This window comes from Colias philodice, chromosome 16 (genome assembly GCF_061535455.1).
Source record: "Colias philodice isolate Cphi_HAF_F1 chromosome 16, ilColPhil1 Martin Lab GWU primary, whole genome shotgun sequence".
NCBI lineage: Eukaryota > Metazoa > Arthropoda > Insecta > Lepidoptera > Pieridae > Colias > Colias philodice.
The window spans coordinates 8,272,013-8,287,832 of NC_143101.1; the positions used below are offsets into that span (position 1 = coordinate 8,272,013).

A 15,820-nucleotide genomic window follows, 5' to 3' on the forward strand; every position below is an offset into this window, starting at 1 on the left:
ATTGGAACAGTCGGCAGCCGAAAATTTAAAGTATTTTTTAAGTATTTTTTTTTTCTTAAAAGCTCAGTTAAGTATGTTTAAGCTAATGAGTTATGACTATGTTAATTTATGAAATTATTTGGAAAATATAACAGAAATAATTATAGATACTCCAAAATTAATAATGCGCATGCAAATCTTCGCTAACTAATTGTCGTATTTCCGAAAACACTCGAATCATTGAATCGTAAGAGCCCTAAACAATGCACTTGCATTTTACACCTTGTTCAAAAGAAATAGAAGTCAATTCACGGTCATACACAATCAAAAACAAATCGGGCGGTAGGTGACGGTAGCCTGTCTGTCAAAAAACTGAAAGTCTTTGTGGAATTATATAGAGATGCTATTACATACCCTTCTTGGTTTTGTTTTTAAAGGTGAATTGAATTAAACGATGAAATGATTTACACAGGTGATGGCAGTAGGGAAAGTGAAAATGAAGAAGAGCATAATGAAAGTTCCGATGTATCTAAAATGTCAGAAATAAAGATAATCCCTGATTTTGATTGTTTTTATTTTTATTTTTTTTAAATGTCATAATATTGAAGAATGATCAGTACTTTAAATACTTTTGAGCTGAGATTTTAATGATTAGATTTAAGTATATGGTTAAAATGTAAACCTGTGTTTGAAAACAATATTTTATAAAATATAAATGATGTGTTATTTTAACCTTCTTTTCTTCCATCATTACACCAGCTTCAGTAAGACACTTTTAAAGTACTATAAAATTTTCCAAGTAAATCAATATATTCGCAATCGTGGGGTTATCCTCGCTATTTACTTACAAGGAATTATCGAAACAAAATCGTTACTTACAAATCAATATTAATCTCTTTTAGCACAAAACACATAATTTGACTAATTATGCATGAAGGAAATGCATTTAACCACTCTATATAAATATCATCTTCGGACGCTCCGGGAATATGTCAGTTGTCGAATAGTGACGAAGATTTCTATGCGCATTATTACTTTTGGAGTACTGTGTACCTACATATTAGTGATATAAAAATCAGCTCATATTACTTAGATAACGATATGTCGCCGATTTTCTTGGGCTTGGGATATTTTCTCTTCACTGATTTGGCATACACCACAACTGATATAGAATATGTGTACTTAGATATCTTTATAATTTTTGATTTAATATTTGCACGCTCGTTTAGTCTCGAGTCACAACTTCTTGATTAATTTATATAATCGAATCGCAATAATTATGAAAATATAAAAGTTAACTAAAATAAGAGATTCTCCATCAACACAGGTGAAAACTTTTAGAAAAAAAAAACAAGTTCGAATGTGTTATCACACATTCAGATGCTAAGTTTTTAATACTGGTTTTGCTAAATTATTATACAATCTGTCATGATATGATAGCGAACATAACCACTGTGCAGAATCATACCACAAAACTTAATTAGGAACTGTAAGTTCTGTGCTTACCAATATGGCTTTAGGGTTAGGAAAAAATATTATTTATAGTTTTTAAATTATAAAATCTCATATTCATTAAATTCCTCTGTAGTACCTATCATCTCAATCTCAAACTTATAAATTCAAAACTCGGAGCAATTTAGCCAGTTTTTTTTTTCTGTCCGAATCTAGCTTGTAAAATATTTTTTATATACCTAAGACTTAGGGCCTAGGTGATAAGAGTTAATAATGTTTTTAATTATGTTAATTAGTATGATAGATTGCTTTAACTTGTTAGTTATTATCTATCTACATACTATAAAAAACACCATATTCGACTTTGTCATCTCGACTTGTCCCTATCCATTTTTTGTACATTAATTATTTTTTTTAAATATGTAATAATACTTAGCTTTTCATTAAAACATGTCTTCTTTTTAAAAATCTGAAAAAAGAAGAAAAATTCTTCAGTGTGACAACCCTATTTATCAATTATTAAAAATGTCGTATCTCCAATTAAGACGATACACAAAAAAAAATCCACTGCCTGGCGGGCGGAGTCTAATAGCTCGCTATCGCGAACGCGGGTGTGCGCGAAGTCATTCTTGCAAACTCGCCGCGCTGCCGCTGGCCGACTCGGGACAAACATGTATGGAGTCGTCATACAGTTATAATATTGTTATACATTTATTTTATTGTTGATTCATTGGTTTTATTTTCTTGCTTATAAACAAATAATCTTCTTTTTAACAACTACTTAGACATTATTAATAATTATTAATTATTATTATTTCGTAATGTTTACTTTATTACAAAAACTTTGGAAAACTTTGGATGTTAATTTGTATATTTTTTTGTTAGTTGTTACTTAATCACGTCAAGACTACATTACCAATTTTGATAAAATATAGCTAATTGCCTGGATTTACACATAGGATACTTTTTATCCGAACTGAACACTTCTGTGGGATAAAACAGGATTCACGATATAACCTAATTCCACGCGGGCAAAGCCGCGGTCGGAATGATATTTTTTTAAATAAAAAAATTGTTTAAAAAAAAAACACAAAATATATTGACGCATGTATTTATTTTTTGCACTCTATTATAATTGTAATTATTCATTACAAATAATCAAAATAAAATAGCCAGAACAAAGTTAGGCCCTGGTAGGGTAGGTAGGCAGGTACGGCAATGTGAGACGAACACTGGCTTATTTATACCAATAATAATGTATTATAAACATTAAATTAAGTTTACTTTCTAACAACAAAAATACATAATATTAGCTAATGTGAAAACGAATCAACCAATCATCCCACAACAATGAAATGTGCACACAAATATTCATCCAAATCGGTTCATGTGATTAGGAGGAGTGACTGCAGCGCCATCTTCCGGGCCCAATCGTGTTTCCAGATCACCCAGGAACTCAATTTAATATACTTACACAAAATTTTTCGAAATGAAAACTCACATTACTATGTAAATATGAATATAAACCTGTTTTAGTACTAAGCAATTTCCCGCACAGGTGTAGTAAGTATAAATGAAATAAATATCAACATCAAATTCTTTATACAACATACTTATCTACCACCTACTAAGAAATGTAATTCTTGAAATTTTTTCGTATTTTTTTTAAATATAATACTACTCCAATGAGCTCCTGTTCCATATTAGGTCCACCATACTTCCACTAAGTTCACCATGATTTTTTATTTCTTTGCACTTTGTTGCTTTTTGCTAAAAATGGAATCATGCGATAAAACCAGTAGAGCGTTGATAACATACATTTTTGACTGAATAAAGGTACTTACGAAGGAGTGGGTTCACATTGTGAACAATCAGTGGGTTTATTTTCCTTCTGGATTCCGGATTTCTGAAAAGATTATCTATGCTATAAATGAAAAAACCTTACACATTCGTACATATCAAACATCGTCTATAATACAATTATCATCAAATTTAAAATAAAACCAACTTACTTCATTAATTTGTTCCAATTGTAAGCATTCTTTTTCCTCCAACCTTTATGTTTCTTCTTCTTATTTTCTTTATTGTCCCCATTTGTCTCATTTTGTCTTATCGTGTTGTCACCCTTTTTTACGATTGCGCGAGCGACACAAGTTCCCCGTGTGACGGCCGTAGCGGGAATGACTCGTGCAGCGATCGGGGTAGGAAGGTACAGGGCGGCTCTCGATATATTGGCTGGTCGCGCGCTAATTTCAAGTATTTGTTGTTTATTTCAAAACCATCGCATATTTCAAAATTCTAAATCGGTAGACGTATAGGTTGTATATTTTATAGTTAATATCCAAAAAGTCGTAACTTTACGTTTGTTATTTTGAAGATGCCAGAGATTAAAAAAAAATAACAATGAGAACTTTGTATTTTTTTTCTATCGAGAAAATATCATGGAATCATGTTTCTAAAACGGTAGACGTATTGTGTTACTATTGAACTTTCTTGTCAAGAATTTTCATCACAACAACTTTAATAATATAAAAATTACGAAGGTTTAAAAAGGGCCGTAAATGTTAGAAAAATTAATTCATCACCTTAATGCAAGTTTGTCATTTCAAATCGTGTCATTGATTATGTATACATACTGTCACTTTCATTTCACCTTGTTTGGTAGTATAGAAGTGTGACATGATATTATTCAACGTAGTATTTATTGATAATAATAAATAATAATTTTATTTTATTTTTGATAAATAGCAATCTGCATATCGATAAAGCGAGATGAAATTGCTGAAGGAATAAGAATCTTAGGATAAAAATTAAAAACCTATTAAGTACATATTATTAAGTTTACTACGTCCTTTTAAAGGTTCCGTACACAAATTGGAAAACGGGACCCTATTACTAAGACTGTGAATTAGCGGTCCGACTGTCGCCAAATTAAACTACGTTCAAAGCATGAGAACGGTGGACTACATGTAAAATGAATTTTAATTTCAATTACCCGTAGACTCACTACCTACCATTCGGTAGATACTAGATACACGGGGAAAAATATAATAAACTAGCGGTCCGCCCCGGCTTCGCCCGTGGTACATATTTACGTTTTCTCTACATAAAAACCATCCTCGTACTTCAAGGAATATAATAAAAAAAGAATTATCGAAATCGGTTCAGCCGTTCTCGAGTTATGCGCTTACCAACACATTTTGCGATTCATTTTTAGGGTTCCGTAGCCAAAATGGCAAAAACGGAACCCTTATAGTTTCGTCATGTCCGTCTGTCCGTCTGTCCGTCTGTCCGTCTGTCACAGCCGATTTACTCGGAAACTATAAGTACTACAGTGATGAAATTTGATGGGAATATGTGTTGTATGAACCGCTACAAAAATATGACACTAAATAGTAAAAAAAAGAATTGGGGGTGGGGCCCCCCATACATGTAACTGAGGGATGAAATTTTTTTTTTCGATGTACATACCCGTGTGGGGTATCAATGGAAAGGTCTTTTAAAATGATATAAAGTTTTCTAAAAAACATTTTTCTTAAAGTGAACGGTTTTTGAGATATCAGCTCTCAAAGTCGTAAAAAGTATGTCCCCCCCCCTCTATTTTTATAACTACGGGGTATAAAATTCTAAAAAAAATAGAGGTGATGCATGCTAATTAACTCTTTCAACGATTTTTGGTTTGATCAAAGTATCTCTTATAGTTTTTGAGATAGGTTGATTTAACTGTAATTTATTATATTTGCTGCTACGGAACCCTTTGTGCGCGAGCCCGACTCGCACTTGGCCGGTTTTATTATATATAAGAAGATATACCTGTAGACCCACCAGTGGGTAACTTTACATCTAACTTAGAATTAATTGAAATTTCATAATTAGCATGTCGTGTGCAGGGAACCCTAACCCTAAGATTTTTCCCTAACAAAAAACGCAATAAAAGAAGTTTTCATTTCAAATACGTACCTTAATACCAATTAAGTTCTACGATATTAGGTAATCGCTACGAACGTTAATGCGAAATTAAAACGAATTTTTTTTAACTTCATCATAGTTACAAGTTAACATATATATGTACTTAGTACTAAGTATACTTACCTATTATGTACTTATTATTTTTGTTCATTCACTGAAGTTAAAGGTTAATATAATATTCATTAAAATAGCAAAGAAGCACTTATTATACTTAAAATACATTAATTGCAATTAGGAAAATCGCACATGAGAATTTGAGTTTGAAATAAGAACGATCGTATTTTTTTTTTAATTCTATCTGCGCCGCCTTTTTTATTTAACAGCCAGTAACTTTTTTCATTAACTTGTTAAAGGTTGTTATTGTTAAAGGTTATTAAAGGTTGTTAAATAAAAGCTAAATATATTACTTACATTATATTTACTTTTTTATAGGTAGGTATATTGCTTTGGGGAAACATTCTTGGCGCTGAATGCTTCTGAAAGAAAACCTCCTACAACATTTTTAATGTATGCAATCGAATGTGAAAGGAACACGAACATGTTTTTAGGTTTTTTAATCACCTGATACTAAATTACATCTGTTCGATTACCTAAATCCATAATGCAAATGAAATAAAAATAACGGTTTGTATAATTTTGAATTCAATTGAATCATACAATAATCATTATTTTATCAAAATTTGCAATAAGTAGGTACACAAAAATCCTTAAAACTGCACAAGGACGGAAGTTTCAACGAGCCATTTCTTGAAGTACATATTTAAACGAAAACAGCAGTCAAGGATATACATTACAACAAGAAATGATCTCAAAATCGGAACAGTAACATATAAAATGGAATGAGACAGGGAAATAATTTAAATTTCAAATCATTTCGTTCGTGTGCCTGGGATATATATATGGTTGCTTGTAAACAGTCTATTTTTAAGTGGAAAAATCCAGTGGTTACAAACATTTATACGGTTTGCAACGAGTGATGAATTACCTTCAAAATAATTCTATAATATTAGCATTCCAATCCCATTTGATATGTTAAAACAGTACCTACCTCTATGCTTAGAGTATATATTACAATCTAAGCCTCTATGACTGTGATTTTGTTCAAGTTGTCATTTCCAAGAAATAAAAAAAAAACTCGATTTTCATATCATTCGATCTCGCATTCGATTGACCGCATCTTTTTATTCGTAATTTAATTAAGGTGTGTGCATATTGATGTTATTTGAAAATTGGAAAGAAATTTTCCATTGCCTATTTTTTCCTCTTTTATCTAAGAACAAAAAAAAACTTGAAAATAAAAAAAAACTGAATAATTTAATGGAAATTGGTGGCCTAGTACCTAATTAACTATCTATATTTAAGCAAAGATAATTAATCATAAGATATATTAAAGTGTCCATAAAATAACCGATTCTAATTAATATCATATCCAGAATTTAAATTATTTTCTATTAGTTAATATTATGTAAAAATACAGGCTATCCAAGTTTGCGGTAAAATCTGAAATATTGTTAGGTACCTAACCTATAAAATCACAGTTAATATTATAAAGCTGAAGAGTTTATTTGTTTGTTTGTTTGAACGCGCTAATCTCGGTAACTACTTACTGGTCCGATTTGAAATATTCTTTCGGTGTTAGATAACCCATTTATCGAGGAAGGCTATAGGCTAGTGCCTAGTTTCTAATCTGTGCTATAGGCTATATCACTATATCATCTCGCTAGGGCCAACGGAGCATTGCGGGTAAAACCGCGGAGCACAGCTAGTGTTCAATAAATGATTTATCAGTCACCATCACACTTTACATTTTGTGTTCCAAGTGACTCTTCGGGATAAGTACCTATGTACTAGCTATATGTATAACGGAGCTCTTATTTTCGCGTCCCATATAATTATTCTAAGGAGTTCGGACTATTTGTGATTCAGAGTCAACCGTATGTATAATTAATACATTCATTTTATATTGATAAAACACTGAATGATCGATGCGACCGTCAGATTTAATATCGTTCTGATGCTGAATTAATATAAGCGAGGTGGTTATTTTTGTTTTGGCTGTTTTCAAATAATACTTATATCAATGCAGATAATATATCAAATGTATGTTTCGCGATATACCGTGTAATTGTAGTGCTAGTGGATGAAGGAGAAACTTAGGTATCAGTCAAAGCAAATCATTCATATTATGCACTCTAGTTCATTTGAAAACTTACTGGCCTTTAACGAAAATTAGGAAATAAAAACTCATCTTTTGTTTCATGCGGAACAAAAAATAGGGAGCTGAAAACATGTAAACACGCGAATGCTCAGAATAGTTGACTAGAATAAAAAGGTAGTTAGTACGTGCTATGAAAATCGTGGATAACAATAAAGTTTTTTCCCGCAGTAAAGAGACAAACGAATTAAAAATATACATGATCCTTTTGACAAAGTTATAGTTTTTTCACCATCATTATTTTTTACCCTGAGCGTTTTCAATACTTTTTTAACATCGAAGACCACGAGCGACGTTTTTTGACAGACGATTCAAAAATCAAATTTTCTTTTTCAAACCGATGTACCGTACGGAAACAGCCCATTCACGAGGTGCAAAAAACATCGCATCGGAATAAACGTATCTTGAGAAAAAAGGTATTTGATCTAAAAACGATTCATAAGATTGTTCAACCTGATGTCTTTGTCCTATCTATATTAAAGAATCCGCACCACTTGGGTCGGCCGCGGACGGACCAATAGTTAGAGAGCTGATGACATTTAACAATAAGTGATCTTATCGCCTGACATTGATAAATGGATAGATTTATCATTTGAGTTCTACGATCATTAAAAGCGTGCCTGGACTTTATTCTAAAACTAATATTAGGTATTTTATTGACTTTTTATTCAATCAATACACGCCTAAAGTAGATATTAATGCGGCAACCTAAATATACCTTGTTTGCGTTTAAATTTTTAACTCTATTATTGTTAAGACTATGTATTTAGAACTATTATTTATATTATGTGGATCATAGGTTTTTATTTGTAAGACTTTACATGCCTACTGGGATCTATTATAATAAGTATGGTGCATAATTGAATCTATGATTGATGAAAAAATATTATACCCAACTAATTGTGAATTAATTTAAATATTAATGTACCAATAAGTAAATTATAGCGATTTTCGTCTATAAATTCTAATATCCATATTCATTTCTTTAAAAAGATTGCTAGCTATAATTACTCGATATAAAAATATAGGTACTCCTTTTTTTGAAGTCGGTTAAAAAAACAACATACGAGATAGAATAATTCAATCGTTACATTACGGTATAGCGTTTCAGTTGATTTGCATCAAGTTATAAAACGAATTTCTTGCTACCAAAAATAGTTTTCGTTTGGAGCTTTCGAAATTAGGCACACAATTGTAATTCTATACGGTTAGATGTTACGTAAAAAATATTGATAATAGGTACCTATTATACGCAATTTCTTGTTCATTTTTTGAGAGTCAATTTTCAATAACGATTTTAACAAGATACTTAAAGAAATAATATTGCAATGGTTATTAATTTCAATATGTAATAGGGGCACCTATTACAATATATTGAACGATTTATAAGATTGCGGAACCCCAAACTACTAATGGCCCGCAGTTTTCCGTCTCAATATTTGTTATTCATAGGGCCACCGCTCGATTTTGTCAACTACCTGGACATAGTCTGATTTAACCTTCCATCGTATTTCATCAACAAAGGCCGGTCAGTGACCTTATATTATTCAATGTTCTAGACAACTATTTTATAATTTAATCAAATCGTGACGCCAAAGGACCTCCACAAACCGGTGATCTTTAAAAAGTATGTAACAAACACTTTTTTGCTGGTTAGGTGTGATTATACTACATTATATTTGGCTTCAGTATTGATTCTAATTATAATATTGTTAGATTTACGAATTTGGTCACAGGTGAAGGAACTGTCTCGATATAGGTGGGTAGGTACATATCTACATAAAACCAGATGTTGTCTGAATATATCAAAATATAGCCTGTGCTCGTTAAGTGCATATCTGACTACTAAATAAACGTAAGCATAAAATATTATTAAATTTTAAAGGTCTATCGAGCCATATGCGGTATGCACATACATATTATATTGATCAAACTAATACCTAACTCTTACGCTACATTCCTTGCTTCCCATAAATTCGAACTTTTTTTTAAATACCTATCTACATACTAATTTTTAATAGGAAATGTGTAAGATATTATCTTTAATATCGCGTATGTCGGATATACTGTGTAATGTACAACATTACATTAAAATAATTTTGATAAAGGTATCTCATAGTACTATGTAGTTCGTATTATGTAGTGCCCACATTGTTCATAGATCAGATAAATATTTTGTCACACAAAAACAACCATATTCAAAACTAACGCATGATTAATTATCGTGGGCGGTCACATATTATACGCTAACTATTCCATTATGTAGGTACAGGTGTCAGATTGGAATCATTGAAATGCTTTGGCGCCAAAATTGCGCAGAAAAAAACTTCGACCGACCGTGACTTTAAGGGACAAAAACTGTGGAGGTATTGGTCGGACAAAGATGTTAAAGAATGTAAAATAAAATAGGTATTTCATTAGGCGAATGATACGTGATAATTATTAATTGGAGTATGTCCATCAATGTGTGTATTTTTTATTGGAACAACAGATTTTTAATGCTTCAATAAAGGCAGGCGGTGTGATTGATGCTTCGTCGCTGTTATTGCCCATATAAGAGGCTTGGGGTCTGGGGATTTACTTCATAATATAAAAAAAACTACATCGTTTTGCGCGAAGCTTAACTACTTATCATAGAAATCTAAATAACAAGACACTAGAAGTCGTAAGCGTGACCTTGTCGCCACTCAGGTGATTTTCACATCACCAGTGCATTCGTCACTGTTCAGTTGCTCTGGAGAACGTATGAGTGTATACCTTAGATTACAAAATAAAAGACAGATGGAGCGTTGCCGAACTAAACCGAATAATTTATCGTCATTTCCATAAAGCTATGTGTGCTGTCATTTCGCCGTTGCACTGTACGTACACGGTGCTTCTGTGTGGGTGTTATGTTACCAGATATTGAAAATTTTCCCAAAATTTTCCCCGACTACGGAAGAAAGAGGGTTATGTTTTTCGAGTGTAGGTATGTATGTATAATATTTCTTTGACACGCCCTGCAGTATAAACTGTTGGATCGATTTTGAGTTGTGACTTATGAGGTGTCATTGCAATCATCTGAATTATGAAGGTAGCTGTGGTGGTAGTGACGTAGGCTACATAAATTATTAGCAGTCATGTTTTAATTTTTATTTTAATATAAATTCGGGTTTTTGATATTATTTTATAATATTGTAAAAATTATTTTATCACCTATCTACTAAAGTTATACATGGACAAAATAATTTTATTCAATTTTTATTAAATAAGTAAATTACATTAAATTTATTAAATAAATTACATTAAAAAAAGTTTTTATTTTTCAAAACATATGAATGCGAATAGCGGTAGGTTTTAGTCGAGAATGCGGGACATTTTATTTTCATCATATCCATCATGTGTTCACATGAATTAAATCGCAAGCTAAAACGACGCTTTTTATAAAAGTAACAAAAAAATGTATAATGCTTTTTAAAATAATCTAATAATGACCATGAACTTTTATTGCACTATACAAAATAATAATCACATTCACGATCGAAAAATCCAACAGCACTACCCCGAATATCTTTTAACCATTTTACCCCTAAAAATGGCAAATTCATTTTCAAAATACTGGCAGCATACGTTGAAGTTTTGAATTCCTTCGTATTTGTAAAATTATTATTTGTATACAAAATTAAATAAGCCAAATAATCTACAGAAAATCTGTAAAACGATGTTTTATCTTTTTGTTTGTTTTCGGGTACAAGTTTTACAGCGTTTTACTTTTAATATCACAAGACAGCATTTTTTTACTAAAATATCAAACCCCTTTTGACGTATTGCATGACACTAGAATCGCTATAGCACTAGCGGAGGAACGTATTCGTTTTTGATTTCGTATTATCTTTGACAAGGGCGATGAATGATTGACATGCTCCATCTGTATTTTATTTTGTAATCTAAGGTGTATACATGGTGTGTTTCAGCAATTCCCATTGCGGAAATTCTTCCACAAGTTGTAATTATACTTATAAAGGAATAATAATTCATCGGAAAATATATTTTTTTAGAAATAATGCCGTTTTTCCTTAAAATTATAGAATATTTACAAGTATTACGAGTGTCACCATAGTAATCGAAATAACAATGAATGACACAGTCGACCATTCTTATTATCACGTTTTGTTCGTATTGGAGCAAAAAGTCTCATATACTTAGGGATGTTATTCTAAAATAAACCGTAAATTCTCACTAAAATCAAGCTGTCCAATAAAAGGCATAGTTTACTTGTGTGTACTGTTTAGCTTTCGGTTTGAATGTGTTGATTAGTTGGCGACAGCGGTTTTCATACGAATTATGACATTATAGCACTTCTATGTGTCTTGTTATTTAGATTTCTTTGCTACTTATCCTCACATCCGCCTAACCGCGTCTATGCGTCTTTAGTAAAAGTAGGATATGAAGAATAAGTTAAAAAAAAACACTGCATACTTTCTTCATTGCATTGCATGCAGCGGCGGCTTTACCCATTGCGAGGCTCCAGGCGGCAGGCCCTTTGCGAGGCCCTTTGCTCTTCGTGAAATGTATGTGATGCGAATGTAGGTCTGGTTGTTTGGTTTAGGTATTTGTCATGTTTGAGGAGAAATGATAAAGTTATACAAATGAATAAAATTTGAGTTTTAAAATATTTATATACTAGCGGTCCGCCCCGGCTTCGCCCGTGGTACATATTTCGCAATAAAAAGTAGCCTATGTCCTTTCTCGGGTATCAAAATATCTCCATACCAAATTTCATGAAAATTGGTTCAGTAGTTTAGGCGTGATTGAGTAACAGACAGACAGAGTTACTTTCGCATTTATAATATTAGTATGGATTTATACATAGAAAGATTTACCAAATTAACAAATTTACAGAGATGATAAATTTTAAAATTGATGTTTGCGGCTTTTCCTAAGGCTAAAATCTTTAATTAAAGCACAATAATCCAACGAATGAGCTACGTCATTTTCGATTGAAAGAATAGCAAGGGCTGAAAGCCGATCTTTTGTCATTGAATTCCTCAAATATGTTTTAATAATTTTAAGCCTCAAAAAACTCCTTACAGCAGACGCAACTGTCACAGGTGTGGTGGCAATAATTCTCAGGACTATTTCGATAGTGGTGTAAACTTCAGTTAATTTGTTGTCTATTATGTATTTCAGCACCGAGATATTATCGTCGCTTCCTTCATACACACGCATGAACATACTCAGTACACGCACACATTTTCATTTTTTTAAATTTGCTTGGGTGGGTTGTTGCGCGAGGCCCCTGCAAGAGCGAGGCCCCGGGCGATTGCCCCGTTCGCCACCCCCTAAGGCCGCCGCTGATTGCATGTTGACATTTCCAACAATTTCAACCTTTTAATGTATGGGAACGTCTCTTTTGCTTAATGGAATAAATTTTAATATGTATCGTAAGTACTTTATTAAATAATTAAATGCATTTGAACATTCAAATTCTAGCTAATATATTGATCAATAGCTGTCGATTCTTGGTGTTACATATTGCTTGTCTCCAGTCAGCTGGCCGCAGGCGATCTGTCTTTCGCGCTCCTTACGCATGGCCTAGTAAAATTAATTAAATATTATTTACTAATAATAAGTTTTGTAATAAATTAAAAATTACCATTATACATTCTCTTTTCTTTAACTATTTTAATTTGAAATCTATGTGGGTATGTGTATTTCATATTATATAATTTTTACCTACTTTCAGCTTTCCATTACTTTCAAATAAAATTTATGAATTTTACTGGGAATTTAGGTTTATGTTGCAACTTGCAACTTAGACATTCAGCATACTACAGAACAAATGTGGATTAATTTAAGATGCCTACTCAAAATTAAAGCAAACCGTATCTCCCGAAAAATTGCTAACCGTAAATCTCGCAAATTGTTTCTTTCTAGTATGGCATTCGTGATACTCGTCTATGTAATCTCTACATTTGCGAACACCTCGGCCATACCCGTATGCTTCCATGCAGTTCATCATATCCATCTCTTGTTTCGCACAGCGCCCTAACATCTGATAACTTAGCATTGCCCCAGTAATATCGGTGAAGACCGTTCGGATTACGGGAGAAACGATATCCGACATCGTAATTAAGAATAATTATTATAATTTCGAGAAATTTATTATCAATGACATTTGTCAAGGAAAGAGAATGTGAAGTTTATTTAAATACTTTTTTTTGTAAGATTTTTATTTTTTATTTTTGTTGTCAACCATTTTTTGCTTCAATAAAAAGGCCATAATATTAATTATAAGCATAAGGGTGCACTCACACACATCAGTCACCGTCACGGCACGTCACCGGACAGGATTAAAAAAAATATGTATCAATAGTTCTAGTATGACTCTGTTCCCACACGACAGTCACCGGCACGAAATCTATCAGTGACGTCACCGGTCAGGCACGTCAAATAATCTTTCCATCCATGTATCATACTTTTATCCCCACTCACCCGGTGCCGTCACGTCTCAGTTCAGTCAGCGTCGTGCTACCGTCAATAATTGCTACATGTTCTCTAGCGTGACACACGTCTAATCACTGACTAACCTGATGTATGTGTTCAATGATTCAGTCAAACCGGCGACGTGACTGACGGACAACATGACGGTGACTGGTGTTTGTGGATACGTACACAAACCGTCACCGATCAGTCATCGGTGACTTGACGGTGACTGATGTGTGTGAGTGCACCTTTACACTATAATTATTATGATGTTATTTTAGGATCATAATTATTAAATAATACATATTTTATCATTTTGGAATTTTTTGTAGCAATCCCATGAAATAATAATCCAATAAATAATAACTATCAAATGATTCGCTAGTACCTATTTTGTAAATTTTATAAGCTATAGCTCTGCCCGCGGTTTTATCCGCTTTGCTCCGCTCCTGTCAAAGACCAACGTCTTAACATCATGATATACATAATATATATAACCTTCCTCGATGAATAGGCTATTTAACACCGAAAGAATTTTTCAAATCGGACCAGTAGTTCCTGATATGTATGACGTGTACATATACATTTTGTAAATCATTTTATTAAAATTTGATGAAGTCATGTTAAGTGTGATTGAGCATGTGTAATCATTTATGTAGAACTGGGTTCTATTAAACATTCATATAAGCATAATGAAAGTAAGAAATTAACTCACTGAAACAAAATCACTATATTACAATTTTATTTTTACAACGGCATCACATAAATTTAATTGATTAAAAACTATCAATTCTTGGTGTTACATATTGTTTGTCTCCTGTCAATTTGCCTTCAGCAATTTGACGTTCACGTTCCTTGCGCATTGCCTACAAACAAAAAAATAAATAATTGAAAATTATGAAAGCCATGAAAGTTATATACAAAGATATAAATGCTTTGATGTATCCTTTCTAGAACTTGTGATATTTAAATATTTTATTAAGCAAGAGTTTATGATTTCAAGCAGACAGACCTAAAGAGAAGTACTTATGTTATAAGTTCAACCCTGGCTTGAAGCATAATAATTTATTAAAAAATCAAAGTCAAATCTTATCAACATTTTAAGAAGTGGAAGGATATATTAATTAATTAATTTTTTATAATACATACTGTTGTCTTAACTGTATAAGTTAATAAGTAGGTTCACTATAACCTGATACATACCGCAAATCTCTTAAATTGCTTGGTTTTCGTTTGGCATTCATGAAAGTCCGCGAATAAGTATGCGCACTTGGTCCTACCGCGGTCCAAACCGTACGCTTCAAGGCAGTCCATATAACGCATCTCTTCCTTTTGGCATGTACCTAGCAGCTGGTGGCTGAACATGCCTCCAGTCAGGTCCGTGAAGGGAGAACGGAGGAACGGTGAAATCGACATCTTTGCTATAATATTAATAAAATAATAAGGTTAGAATTACGTAAACAAAATAATTTGAGTTTTATTCAGTTCTTTGTAGTGTACATATTTTTCTGAATTGTTTCATCCTACAATTACTAAATGGTGAAAATTGTATGCTAAACACTGTATTTACCTTGTAATTTACGCAACTATTGTTGTTCTATCTTCAAAATTTATCTGAAACCACAGTCTGAAACAAAAAAAGCTGACAGTGGTCAGTGACACTTTTGAAAGTGTCACATGTTGACGTTTGACGTCAAATAAATTGTTTTTTTTTTCATCTTCGCAAGAAAATATGGGCGT

The 15,820-nt window shown here is 32.4% G+C and overlaps 2 protein-coding genes and 1 long non-coding RNA gene across 3 annotated transcripts; all 3 read right to left on the reverse strand.

Annotated features, from left to right (window-relative positions):
• Positions 1-1,978: 1,978 nt before the first annotated feature.
• On the reverse strand, positions 1,979-3,982 carry LOC149481846 (uncharacterized). The gene is made up of 3 exons (XR_016316807.1): positions 3,444-3,982; positions 3,276-3,337; positions 1,979-3,201 (listed from the first exon to the last, which is right to left on the reverse strand). It is a non-coding gene; the product is annotated as an uncharacterized LOC149481846 (long non-coding RNA).
• A 9,042-nt stretch (positions 3,983-13,024) lies between these two features.
• LOC149481847 (NADH dehydrogenase [ubiquinone] iron-sulfur protein 5-like) lies at positions 13,025-13,721 on the reverse strand. The gene is made up of 2 exons (XM_089705096.1): positions 13,503-13,721; positions 13,025-13,189 (listed from the first exon to the last, which is right to left on the reverse strand). The coding sequence occupies exons 1-2, from the start codon at positions 13,719-13,721 to the stop codon at positions 13,100-13,102; spliced, it is 309 nt and encodes a 102-aa protein (XP_089561222.1). The 3' UTR covers positions 13,025-13,099.
• Positions 13,722-14,795: 1,074 nt separating this feature from the next.
• On the reverse strand, positions 14,796-15,757 carry LOC149481848 (NADH dehydrogenase [ubiquinone] iron-sulfur protein 5-like). Its single transcript, XM_089705095.1, has 3 exons — positions 15,651-15,757; positions 15,284-15,501; positions 14,796-14,946 (listed from the first exon to the last, which is right to left on the reverse strand). Exons 2-3 carry the CDS (start codon positions 15,494-15,496, stop codon positions 14,857-14,859), a joined length of 303 nt encoding a protein of 100 aa, XP_089561221.1. The 5' UTR covers positions 15,497-15,501; positions 15,651-15,757; the 3' UTR covers positions 14,796-14,856.
• Positions 15,758-15,820: the final 63 nt, after the last annotated feature.

Coding starts and splice junctions, on each gene's coding strand:
- LOC149481847 (XM_089705096.1), bottom strand. CDS start 13,721: ATGTCGGATATCGTTTCTCCCGTAATCCGAACGGTCTTCACCGATATT. Junction 13,190..13,502: donor AACAATTTGCGAGATTTACG/GTTAGCAATTTT, acceptor TAATTTTACTAG/GCCATGCGTAAGGAGCGCGA.
- LOC149481848 (XM_089705095.1), bottom strand. CDS start 15,496: ATGTCGATTTCACCGTTCCTCCGTTCTCCCTTCACGGACCTGACTGGA. Junction 14,947..15,283: donor AGCAATTTAAGAGATTTGCG/GTATGTATCAGG, acceptor TTTTGTTTGTAG/GCAATGCGCAAGGAACGTGA.